Source organism: Macrotis lagotis, chromosome 2 (assembly GCF_037893015.1).
Source record: "Macrotis lagotis isolate mMagLag1 chromosome 2, bilby.v1.9.chrom.fasta, whole genome shotgun sequence".
NCBI classification, from domain to species: Eukaryota; Metazoa; Chordata; class Mammalia; order Peramelemorphia; family Peramelidae; genus Macrotis; species Macrotis lagotis.
The window spans coordinates 224311538-224325429 of record NC_133659.1 but is presented as its reverse complement, the minus strand read 5'-3'; the positions used below and the strand labels follow the sequence as shown (position 1 = coordinate 224325429).

Below are 13892 nucleotides of genomic sequence, written 5' to 3'. Positions count from 1 at the left end.
TATAGTTATTAAAAGCTTGATAATAAGTTTTTATTCTCTTAGACAAATAATTTTTAAATATATACGAGATTTCAAAGAAAGTAAATGAAGATTTGCTAATCCTCTCTTTAAAGGAAAGTCATAAAGTTTATCCCCTTGCCTTAGAGTAGATCCATTACCAGTCTAGGCACATTTTAAAAGACTTGCAGTCAAACACAGAAGGAAAATAGGAAGGAGGAAAAAGCAATGATAAATTAAGGACACAGTTGAGAGAGAAAGAATCAAGAGATTGAACTGTAGTCAGAAAAGAACCAGTGAGACTACCAGAAAGGATTAAAAAAAGTTTTTTCCATGTTTTTATAAAAAATATACAGGGAATCAGAAAAGCAGATCCAATGAATATATCAGTGTCAACTTTGCAAGAATGTAAATTTGAAAAACAATTCAATAAGAATGAAGCCATCCCATGGATGCAAGAGACTTAGGAGAAATCATTCTTGTTTTCAGCTCCATAGAAAGACTTTATATTCAGTGGGTTGGCACCTAATAAACAAATAAGCAAAGTTTGAACTGAGGAAGCCACTTGTAACTCTGGCTCCTTAGCCTTATGATTTTCAATATATGAAATGTGCTGATACTTATATACATTTTGGTAAATAAAAGCCTGAATCAGTCAATAGGTGATCAGAATGTTTACAGTGGACCTGCCAGTCAATATGGGGTTTATAAATTTTTAGTAAGCAAAGCACCCAGACTAGGAGATATATTTATTATTCTTAGGAAACAGGAACTTATCATACTCCTTTGCTTCTCTACTCTTGGTATTTTTCTAAGGATAAAGTCACTTGTAAGAACCTAGTCAAAAGGAAAGAATGAAGAAAGAAAGAAAAAATAAATGAACGATATTAACAAATTTCTGAAAAAAAGTTTTATATTTCCCTAAGGACAAAAGGTTTTACTAAAAACAAAACAGAAAAGCAAACTCACTTATTTCTACATTCTTTCTAATCTTTTTCTATACTAATATTCAGTCAACAGCAAAGAGTCAAAAATGGAGATGTAGGGAATATATCTATAGTACCAATGCTTTCATATAAATGAAAAACTTCCTTGGGAAAGGTTGATATTTTTAGTCCAAATGAGAGAGTTATATTGTAAGCCTCTTAAAATGTTCCTAGGCTTTGACTTGAAAAGTAAGAGAAAAGTCTGATGTTTCCCACTATAAGCTATATAGCACTTTGTATATAGCACTTTGGCTAATGAATATGAAAAAGACAGATATAATATTAAGGTAAGGCATTAAATAAATGAAAGACAACTACTCAGTTCCAAAAGGGGAATTTGTCCAAATGCTTTTCCAAAAGAAGTCCAGCATTTTCTACTATGCATAAGATATAAAAGGTTAATCCTTATTCTCTTACCTGAATATTTTAATAAGAAACTTGGAAGGGGAGCAGGAAGGGGTAAAAAAGGGAAAATCACAACTGAGTAATCTGAAAACTGATCCTCTCCTGGTTAGAGTGAGTGGCTAGAAGAAAAAGAAAGTAATTCTGATAAAGAGAAAAAAAACAAAATTATATAGGTATATGTATTCAACTCTAGGTATTCACATACAGAGCAAGCCTGTGATGTGGTATACATTTTATATTTTTATATTATTATATACATATAATCAAGAATAGTAAATAACTAAAGGGCCATATTCAGTATTGTGTGATCATTGTGTTTCTGCACCTGCCACACCTGCTTCTTGAGCAGTGTAGAGTTGTTTAAAGTGCCCTCTTCTGGTCAAATAGAGAGATTACAAGGAAATAAATTTGGCTTTGACAATAGAAAATCCAAAACCCAGGAAGACAACCTCTGAATTTAGAAATTTATAAAATGACAACCAGTTCATGGTTCATATACAAATCAGCTTTACAAAAAAAAAAGGTGGGGGAACTTATACACTGGAACTCAGAAAATTGGTTCTGAAGAGCAATATGCCTCAAAGAATATTATCTATAATATTTCAGTCCTCTTCAAACCAAATATATCCGTGAAACAAATAATTAAGCACCTATGGTGTGCTCAGCAGGTCTAAGGGCTAGCTTCAGGGCAACAAAAAGAAAGGCGGTTGTCTGGAGGGAAAGACATTAAGATTATGGAGAATTGGATAAGGCTAAGGGTGGGACTTTAACTGGGACTTGAAGGAAGCCATATGGAAAAGTTCTAGCCATTTCTAAGGAGTAATTAAGTAAAGCCATCTTGTGATGCTACAGTCAAGTAGTTTAACAATTAGAAAAAATGAATTGAATAGGGGTGGCTAGGTGGCACAGTGGATGGAGCATTGGCCCTGGAGTCAGGAGTACCTGAGTTTAAAGTTGGCCTCACACACTTAATAATTACCTAGCTGTGTGGCCTTGGGCAATCCACTTAACCCCATTTGCCTTGCAAAAACCTGAAAAAAAAAAACCCCAAAACCAAAAATGAATTGAATAGATTAAGAGCTTCTCTCCTATAGAATATATGCACCTGATGCTGTTTGGATTACACAGAATTGGACTGCAAACTCCAATAGAGTAGTCACACTTATTCCTAGCTATCAGAAAAGATTGTCATTTATCTTTCTTGCTTTATTTAAAAGTATAGTATAGAAAGAATATTTTCAGATGCTTTTAGCTTTAGTATTGTCATTCATGAAATGAAACTGCTCTGGTTTTCTCTGTCAATAGACTCCCTTTATATATTTAATTTAAAAGAATTTGCATTGCATTTGATGCAAGTGGTTTTTCCCCATAAAAAAAACAACAACAACAACACCAGAATAACACCTGGAAAAGGAAATAACACAATCTTTCTCCCTCAGTCATTCGATTAGACCTCCAGGTCATTTCTTCTTGTCTGAAGTAGAGAAAGTGACCTTTAAAGAGTTCATCTGAAATTGGCTCACTCTCTTCATCTTCATCGAAATTAGTGTCACAGAGATGAATTCAAAAATCCACCTTTCCTCCACGTTACTCCTCATCAGGCTCAAACCAAAGAGAACTTCTTGCTTTTCCAAACATGATATTCCAACTCTTTTCTCTAGATTGCAATCTCTCCTCAACTTTGCCTCCTAGAATCCCCAATTTCCTTTCCAAGTTCACATCAATGAATGCATGCTACCTAAACCCTTTTTGCATTCCCTTCCCCTCCACAGCTGCTAGTAGCTCTCCCTGACAATATTAACTTTTATTTGCTTTGTATTTTTTTATCTAGTCTTTTTCATATACAAGTTTTTTCCTTTGATAGAATGTAAGCTCCTTGAGGGCAGGAATTATTTTTTTTTTGCCTTTGTATCCACAGTGGATAGTACAGGTTCTTGGTTGTGAAACTAAAGCCCTGACTCCTGCCTCAGCCCTTTTCCTTTTCCATTTCAGAAATGCAGAAAGAGAATTTGAATAGCATAGATAATAATTTATACAACTACCCTGCTTCCTTAATGCTATTTTTTTGATGCTGGATCTCCCATTTTTACCTCTTTTTCTTGGTCTACTATTTTTTTTTTTTTTAGCTTCTAGCAATGGCAGACCTATGCTCCCAAGACTGTGAGCTGACAACCCTGGATGAGGAGAAGCTGTGGGACATAATGGAGAACCACCGATATAAGATTGTCCGCAATGTCTATCCCAGTCGACTAACTCCCTACCTCCGACAGGCCAAGGTTCTGGATCAACTGGATGAGGAAGAAGTTCTGCACAGTCCCAAATTCACAAACAATGCCATGAGAGTAGGTGAGAGTTTGGGACTGGACTTCTTCTCATAAATCAGGTCAAGCCCACAAGAATTTATTATGCCCTTTGTGTGCCTAGTATTGGGCTCAAGAATTGGGGTCAATTCATGGGTCTATCACCCCAGGTCCTGCATTAGAGTATCTGGAGATGATGGTGGGAAAAAGACCTCTTTGGACATGTCTTCTAGAAATTGGTAGCATTATTTTGCTTTAGCTTCCAGGGGGCTAAGGTTATATTAGTGACTCCCCACTGATACTTTGTATTCCATCTCTTTGAAAAAGTAATCTTCTAGGCAAATGCTCAAATATCTTGGAGTTATTTCAGGTATGACTATAAAATTCTTTGTATGTCTCAGTGAGTGGCATAAGCAGACAATGATAACCTAGGGAGTGGCATTATTTACTTTTGGGAGGCACATTTAGGCAGCTTGTCAACATAATGTCTATGTTCTTTCTGATGAGGCCTCTTGTGTGTTTAACATGAATATTACCATATTTTCTTCCCTTAAAATCTAAAGATGCAGCTCTTGGCATTATTTAACATATATTTTCATGTTCATTAGCATAATTTTGCAGAAAGCCCAAGTGTATGCTGAATAAGATTGAATAAGTAAGAGCATCTACAGTGATTGGATCCACACCTGATATTGAGAGTCACTTACAGATCTGGAATATTTCTGTGGACTCCTTATAGTTTGAAGTGAAGATCACAAAATGGCAAAGCACTTAAGGAAATATTTCAAACCTATTTAATCAAGACTGGTGGTTCATCTCAAGTAGCTTAGGAAGTACCAGAATCTGAGTCAGAACTCTCTCATTAGTGAAAAATGAAGTTGGGGGAAAAGATAGTAGAGAGTGTAGAGAAAAGAGGACTTGATGTGGATTCAGAGGCTCTGAATTTGAATTCCAGCTCTGCTACATATTACTTTAGTGAACCTTTCCCAGGCTCAGTTTCCTCATCTATAAAATAAGATGAGGAGAGGTAGCCCTGGGCCCTTTCAGCATTTAAAACTGTAATTCTAAAATTCTAGGATTAATCTTGGAGGAATTTCAAAACCTTGATTAGGAATTAAGAATAATGCCCTTCTGGAGGCAGCTAGGTGGTGCAATGGATAGAGCACTGGCCCTGGAGTCAGGAGGACCTGAATTCAAATTTGACCTCAGATATTTAATAATTACTTAACTGTGTGACCTTAGACAAGTCACTAAACTCCTTGCAAAAAACAAACAAAAAAAATAATGATGCCCTTCTTTATGGTGAGAACAAACATATATCTGATACAATTCAAAACTGAAGTATTTACTAGGATAGTATAGTAAGTATGTTATGGGAAGCATGAACGTATAGGTAAATGTAGTAAAAAATAAAAAGTAGCTATAAAACATAAACCTGGGATATATTCTTTCATAGATTTACCCATGGGGAGAGTCCTTTATTCCCCTTACTTTCTGTGATTATACCAACTAGCTGGGAAGGGTAGACCAAATTCTGATCCTCCCTTAAAAAGGAATAATAAAGGGACAATAGGTTCTCTTACTTCATTCATTCTGCAGTGAGACTAGTCCATGTTCCTACCTGTAAAACAGTCCTTCTATTTTCTAGGATACTTGCTAGATGTGTTAAAGACTCGTGGTAAAACTGGGGCCATTGCCTTTTTGGAGAGCTTGAAGTTTCATAATCCTGACATTTATACCCTGGTAACCGGCCAGGAGCCCTCTATTGACTCTGGCAGTTTCCGAGGTAAGAGCCATACTTGAGAGGATTTTTCTAGAAATGTTTACAAGTTACCTACTCCTCCCCCAACCCCACCCCCCACCCCCAAAGTGTAACACCATTTGGGGAAGTTCTATTCTTTCAGTGTTCCTACCTAAGCTTTATAGATAAGATCATAAATTTAAAGAGGGTAGGACCTCAGAGATCATTTGTTCTAACTTACTAAATTTACATATGAGGAAACTGAAATTCAGAGAATTTATTTGATTTGCCCAAGGTCACCTAGGTAGTAAGTTGCATTTGAACACATGTTATCTGTCTTCAAAATGAATGCTGAGTAGTTGCTAGGTGGCAAAACAGATAATGTGATCAATTTGGAGTCAGGAAGACCTGAGTTCAAATTCCACTTCAGCTTCTGTGTGACCCTGGGCAAGTCACTTAATTTCTGTCTGTCTCTGTTGTCTCATCTGTAAAATAGGGCTAAAAAAAAATGACCTCCCTCTCAATTTTGTTGTGAGTATAAAATGTGAAAATATTTGTTTGGCACACTGTAAGTCACGAGATAAATGCTAGTTATTATTATTTTTATTCTTATTCCCACTGTGTGTTAGTTTTGCTTTTCTCTAAACCAAGGAATTTGAACCTGCGATAATTCTGTTTTGTCCCTTCTATTTTCAATATTCTGGTAGTAAAGAGAGACAACTGTCTGACAAACCACCCTAATGGACTACCATGGGAGAAAATATTTGTAGCAGCAAGTCAGTCAATCTTATCCTTTGTATGCTCATTCTTTGAAGGGCCCTCTTTCAGGCACATGGAAAGAAAAGAAGAAGCTTTTGATACATTTAGGAAATCTCTCTTCTCCACAGCTGTCACAGCATCTTGGAGGTTACTTAATGTTGGCACAAACTATATAATTAGAAAATTGGGGCAGTTACATGGTATAATGGATAGAATACCAGTCCTGGAGAGCAAATCTGGCCTTAGATTTCTACTATCTGTGTGATCCTGGGCAAGTCCCTTCACCTCTCTTTGCTTCAATTTTTCTCACCTGTAAAAAGGGGATAATAATAACACCTACCTCTCAGGAGTTTGTGGGGATCAAATTAGATAATAATCATATAGCATAGTCCCAGGCATCCAGGAAGGGACAATATTTTAAAACTACAGGTGGTGTTCTCCCCCCAGCAAAAACAAAAAAAGATTAGAAATCAGGTCTTAGAGCTTTGCAAATAGCACTTCATTCTTTTGCTCACCCAAATCAAGTTTAATTTAAATTTTTTAATAGAAAAGAGGTTTTACTAATTTGCCCTTTGTTTGGCAAAACTTTTGAGCCCTTTCAATAGTCATTTAGATAGTCATTTCTCAGTTATCCTTGCTTATAAAGAGGAACAAAGTCTAGCTAATTCTAGAGAGCGGATAGTATGAAATCCTTTTTATTTAATTTTGTAAAATATATGTACATACAAATAAACATAATGTATATCTATAAATCAATAGATTTATACTCACAATTAGATGAGTCTGCATTTACTTATATGAAATAAAAGACAATCCTAAAGCATGCTTCCATATAATAGTAATGTAATATACTTATATTACAATAAGTCTGCATTCTCTAAATATGCACCAATGGCCTAGAAATGTGAAGGTAGTTAATGAGAAACCAGTCTGAGATGGATATTTTTTGTGGATAATCTGTAGCATGGATAATCTACAAATAAACTAGAATTATTTAACTAAACTTCATAGTTATAGGGATAGGCTGTTGCTTCTGCATTTTATTGACTTTAATGAAATTTAAAACATATTTATTAAACACTTATAGCATGCAACGCACTATGCTAAACCTGAAGATACAAAGGAATATCTAATGTTACAGTCAACATAAAATATATGTATACATAAATCATGTTTCAAGATATAATGGGACAGAAGTAAGGGAAGAGAATGGACAAACTGCTGTAAGAAACATTCATCTGGGGGGAAAAAATTGTACAACTCACTAAATTTACGATATATATCAGATAAAGAAGCTATATTATTTTAATCTCAAATCAGGGTAGGGAGAAGCAGATTTTCTCTCAGCCAATATAACACATCACTTTTTATTAGTTGTAAATCTGGGATTAGATGTCGAAATCAGAGAATGGGGTATAGTTTTTTCCTTTGGTTGTGATGACTTAGGGGTGGAAGACCTAGCATGCTAATGTGTCCATTGTGGAATTGTTTTCCCTCTGTTCCAGTGGAGTACAGTAATAAGGACAGGAGTCTGTTTTATAGTGTGATGTGTGGGCTCATACCTAAGATGTATGTCTAATGGTCTTGACAGTAGATACTAATATTATTAGGTGGTTAGTGGTCCTGAAGTCCAGCAAGGCTAAAGTGCATTTTTCTCTATTGATGGGCCTTCAGATAGACCAGGATTACTGGTCTGAGGTTGTAGCAGGGATTGTCATGTAGTGTGGGCAAATTTTTTTTTTATAATTGTTAGTGAATGGCCTTAATACATTTCATTGGTGTCTGACTATGGTTCTTCTCTCATCTGTTTATTGGAGATATGTTTGGTATGGGGTAACTGGAGGTCAAGATACCATTTGCATCAGATTCATCATGAAAATTTCATGCGGCATTGGACTCTGCTTTCTGATCTGCTTTGCAGATTTCCCAATACACACTGAAGTGATATGAAGCACATCTGTTCACTTAAAGTCAGGGTTAGCATAAATCAAACCTTAGCTGTCTTATTCTTAAGAATTTTATTTTATCACCCAATGACTCAAAGTATAGTGAATAATGAAAAATTCCGTTGAATCTTGAAAACCTTGAAATTTGTCCTATTCGATGGGCTTCTCTGTCACTATTGTTAGAGTAATAACAAATCAAAAATAAATTCCTTTAAAAGTCTTTTAATAACTGTTACACAGTATAGCTTTCTTTCTAAGGAAAACTTCAATTCATCCTGAATCTAAACAATTACAAATAAATATTCAAAAGAGGTGGTGCAAGGATAGCTAGGTGGTACAGTAGAAGATAGAACACCAACCCAGGAGTCAGGACTTCAAATTATGACCTTTGACACTTATCCAATTGCTTTGCAAAAACAAAACAAAGCAAAAGAGGTGGTACAGTGGATAGAGCACTGACCTTGGAGTCGGGATGACAGAAGTTCAAATCCAGCTTCAAACACTTGACTCTTACTAGCTGTTTGACCTTGAGCAAGTCACTTAACCCTTAATGCCTTGCATCCTGGGCCATCTCCAGTTGTCCTGATTCATATCTGGCCACTGGATCCAGATGACTCTGGAGGAGAAAGGGAGGCTGGTGACTTAGCACAACATCCCCCCTCACTCAAATCCAATTCATGAGCTTGTCATAGCATCACCTTCCTGATGTCATGGTCTTCTTCAAAAAATGAAGGACAAACGGTATTACTTTACAAATGATTCCTATTTCGGGAGATTAGCTACTTTGTCTCACTTTGGCAGACTTCCTAGTATTGGTTGCTTGACTCACGGGACAGTTTAAGCAATAATGTTAAATTTCCAAAGGAAACTTGAAGCAACTATTAGCTTTTGTTTCAATCACTATTATTTCCCCCTTTGCTCATGGTGCACCTAAGTAAAGTATGGCTCTGATGGGGTCCAAAGGGCACCTTGAATGAATACCTGTTCTGAGAGTCCTCTGAGATGGGATCATACTTTCATCAGCATCTTTGAGGTTACTTAATGTTGGCACAAACTATATAATTAGAAAATTGGGGCAGTTACATGCTACAGTGGATAGAATACCTGTCCTGGAGAGCGAATCTGGCCTTAGATTTCTACTATCTGTGTGATCCTGGGCAAGTCCCTTCACCTCTATTTGCCTCAATTTTCTCACCTGTAAAATGGGGATAATAATAACACCTATCTCTCAGGAGTTTGTGGAGATCAAATTAGATAATAATCATAAAGCAGCCAGCACATGGCCTGACACATAGAAAACATAAATGTTAACTTTTAATAAATGACTAATTCCTTTAAGAAAATTATTTCACTCCTGTATTCTCCTCATGTAGACTTAGATATACATAATAAAACATAAATTTATCATCAGGTGTATGGGATGCTTCCTAAAATAAAGGAAAAATACTGAAAGAAGGGGAAGGAGAACATTTGCGGGGGTCCAGCCTCTGCAGGGTCCTTGGAACCTGACAGGAGGGATAGAGTTGGCACAATGAGTTGAGTCAACACAGGGGTAAAGGCAGGAGCAGGTTGACTGACTGTCAGCTGCTTGGATTTATTTTTATAGTCTCAGAATCATGTATGTTTCAAGCAAGCAAGCTAAGGTCATTTCCTTGGTTACAAAAGTGTACAATTTTCATCATCAATCATATAGTTCATATGGTTACAAGTTTTAATCATGTGATTACAAATTTAATTAATAATCATATAGTTAATTGATTTCTTATTCCTACTCAGACCATGATGACCTCAACCTGTTACCTAATTCATTACTACACTATATAATTGTTAATTCATTTAAAGTTATTAATTAAGTAATTCTTTTAATGGAAAGTTTTTTATATTTTTTGTGTAAGTAATGTTTTTCGATACACTTCCTTAACAATCTATAGTGAGGGTCTTTATGCTTGTCCACCCATCCGTTAACTCTTACAATAACCAATTTTTCTTTCAGGCCTTGTTGGTAGAAACCACAGTTTCTGTGACTTTTTTATTCTTTCCCATGAAACTAAGGCTGCTGGAGTTCACATATCGGTCACCTGTACTATTTTCTCACCATCTTTTTCATATATTCCTGTGTATGGTAAGGGGGGCAAAACTATTAATTTCCCTGGAATTCTATCCGACCCATCTTGTATCTGTTTTCCCTGTATATATTCTGACATCTCCTTGGAATTTCCAGTGTTGGGTTTTCCAGAGATTTCATAATGTTGAAGCCTTTTGTATGCCTCAGGGAGAGGCAGTCCTGTTAAATTTGGACAGAGTTTACAATCTGTTTTATTCAAGGAATTTTTCTGAAATCCTTCCTTTATAGTCATTCCACTATTATGGCGAGTAAATACTGCAATCAATAATAAACCTATAAATATTGGTATGCATGAAATCCCTATATATATTGAAGAAGGAAATGTTGTTCCATCAGGCAGTGTGACTGCCTTGAGTCTTCTTGCTGTGACTGTGTCAAACAGCTTAGGGACCCTGGCTTCCAACAAACATTTTTATAATTAATCAGTCTGATCAAATCTGAATCTATAATAGTTTCTTAGCTATGAAGGGATAAGTCTCCCTCAGCTCCATTTGATCCAAGGTAAAGGTCAGAAATCTTTTTTGGAATAGCCAATTGATGACACATAACTCTACACTATGCAAGGGGTTTAATAACCAAACCATTAGGCTAACAGATGGGAAATGTTTTCATTCAAAGGCAAGTAGAACCCTGGGGATCTCACTATCGTTTTTGTATCATTATCACCCCAAGTCTCCCAGCAAGCTAAAACCTACTGGGATAGAGTTAACATCTGGACATGCAAGACTACTATAGGCATCTTTCTTTGCTTGGTGAATTGTTGATGTATCAGCATAAATACTTGTGCCAGTATAAGAGTGAAATTATCATAATTATGAATTATTATAATAATATATAATTATAATTTGTTATCTGTGGTTCCCAAATACTCTATCTCACACATGAGATTCTACTAACTAATTCTACTAACGATGTAGAATTCGGTTATTACTTTGTTAATGATAATAGCATAAAATGTTGGACTTTTTTTTTCAGCTGAAGCAAAAACATTATTAATGTAACATTAAAAACACCCACCTTATATAGCAACTAAATCCTTATAATATGGTTCAAAATGCTAACTCCTTCGTTCTAGGTTGTTGTTGTTTGTCCTTCATTCTCAAAGAAGACCATGACACCAGGGAGATAATACCATTGCCATGACATGGTTATAAATTGGATTTAAGTGAGGAAGGGCTGTGCAAAGCCACCTAGTCTTAGTTTTTCCTCCAGAGCCATCTGGGTCCAGTCAATTAGTCCTACTTTGCATACATATGTTAATAGATCATTCCATTCATAATATATTTTAAAACAAAGTTCAATAAGAAACATTAACAGATATAAAGTTGAAATGACATTGTGAAATTTTACAAAGAAGATGACAGGGCTATCCAAAACCTAGAAAAAGTTTGTTTATTATTCTTTTTAAAATTTAATATTTATTATGAATTTTACAAATGCCAACAAAAATGAGCATTTCCATATGCAAAAAACAGCAGAGTATTGTACATGATACTATAAATTTCTATTGTGTATATGTTTTTTTTTAAAAAAGGATATACTCAATTTAATATGGTATTTTCTGCATCCCTTTCTGAATTTTTCTACTCTCTTCTGTTTTAAATACTTCTTTGATTATTTTTCCTTTTTTCCTTTTTTCATACCAATACCTCTCCTCCCCACCCACTCACCTCTCATTTGTGTTACAACTCTTCCCTAAATCTTCAAAGCTATCTTTAGTAACAAATAAAAAATAGTCAAGGAAAACAAATACATGCAATAATCATTCTAAGAATGCCTCATGCTGAACTTTCAATCACCTTTCTGCCAAGAGGTGAAAAGCATGTATCATCTGCTGTAGGATTGATCATTGCCTCGGCATTCTTTTTTTTTTTTTTTGCAAGGCAATGGGGTTAAGTGGCTTGTCCAAGGCCACACAGCTAGGTAATTATTAAATGTCTGAGGCTGGATTTGAACTCAGGTACTCCTGACTCCAGGGCTGGTGCTCTATCCACTGCACCACCTAGCAGCCCCTGGAATTCTTAAGTCTTTTATAATTGCTTTTCTTCACAAAATTGTAATAATTATCTATATTTCCCCCCATGATTCTGCTTAACTCACCTTTTATTACTTCATACAGTTCTTTCCAAGCTTTCTCTAAATCTGTTGCCTTCATCATTTCTTAAAGCAAAATTGTATTTCATTACATTCATATGCCATAATTAGTTTAACCATTCCCCAAAGGGTAGACTTTCTCTTAGTTTCCAGTTCTTTACCATCTCAAAAAGAGTTGCTATAAATATTTTTGCACATATGCATTCTTTTCCTCTTTTCCTTGATCGCTTTGGGGTATAGACCTGGCAGTGACATTTTTGGGTTAAACAGTATGCCTGGTTTAATAGCTTTTTGGTAACACCAATGTACTGTCCAGAATTGACTGTGCCAATTCATAATTCCACCAACAGTACAATAATATGCTTGGTTTCTTGCTCCTCGAACGTTGTTATTTTCCCTATTTATCAACTTTGCAAATGTGATGACTATGAGGAAGAACCTACCAGTTTATTTATTTATATAGCTCTAATTTATATATTTAATTTATATAGCTCTAATTAGTAGTGTTTTGGGACATTTTTTTCACATGGCTATAGATAAGTTGAATTTCTTCCTTAGAAATATGCCTATTCATATTCTTTGAATATTTATCAGTTGAGAAATGGTTCTTGTTAACCTGAATCATTTCTCTACATATCTTACAAATGACACCTTTACTAGAGAAACTTTCCACAGTTTTCCCCCATAACCTGCTTCTCTCTCTCTCTCTCTCTCTCTCTCTCTCTCTCTCTCTCTCTCTTTTTAGGTTTTTGCAAAACAAATGGGGTTAAGTAGCTTGCCCAAGGCCACACAGCTAGGTAATTATTAAGTGTTTGAGGTCAAATTTGAACTCATGTACTCAGGTACTCCTGACTTCAGGGAAGGTGCGCCACCTAGCCACCCCACCTGCTTCTCTTTTAACTTTGATTAGTTTTATTTATGAAAGCTTTATGAAAAGCTTTTTAAATTTTGTGAAATCAAAATTATTCATTTTACCTTTTGTGATTTTTCTCTAACTCTTGTTTTATCGCAAACTATTCCCCTATCCATGACTCTGATGCATTTTCTCATTTGAATATTTCCAGATGGAACAAGGATGTAGGCATAAAACTTCATTAATAAGGACTTATACTTAATAGTAAATAAATAGTCAATAGTCAGTAACTATTAAGTGCCTACTATGTGCCTGGCACTATGGTAAGATGTGAGTATGCAAATACAAAAAAAGAAAGACAGGCCTGCCCTAGAGCTCACAATACCTCACAATATCATGGGGGAAGATAATACTCAAAAGGAAACTTGAGAAGAGAAAGCTGAATTGATAGGAGAGGAAGTAAGGAATCTGATGCTGAGGCATGGTGGAAAAGTCAGCGAAATCCCAAAGCAGTGTAGGAAATTGAGAAAAATGAGATGGAGTAGGTAAGCTCCCTACCTTCAAATGAAGATTTTTAGTTTATGACTCTTCTTTCCAATGAAAGGGGCAAAGAGTGGTGATGAAGTGGAATATCAAGACTGATGAGATTTTGTAGGAGAGAGACAGAGAGTGAGAGAGGAAAATCT

General features: G+C 35.6%; 1 protein-coding gene across 3 annotated transcripts in view; it reads left to right on the top strand.

The window, feature by feature from the left end:
* The window catches only part of CARD14 (caspase recruitment domain family member 14), an 81158-nt gene that overhangs the window by 24580 nt on the left and 42686 nt on the right, over positions 1 to 13892 (top strand). For 2 of the 3 annotated variants that reach the window (XM_074224969.1, XM_074224968.1), the window contains exons 2-3: positions 3515 to 3734; positions 5337 to 5474. In XM_074224969.1, coding sequence (XP_074081070.1) covers positions 3524 to 3734; positions 5337 to 5474 — 349 coding nt within the window. In that variant the 5' untranslated portion in view covers positions 3515 to 3523. Of the gene's footprint in view, positions 1 to 3514; positions 3735 to 5336; positions 5475 to 13892 lie in introns of those variants that run through there. The other variant, XM_074224970.1, reaches the window with a different exon arrangement.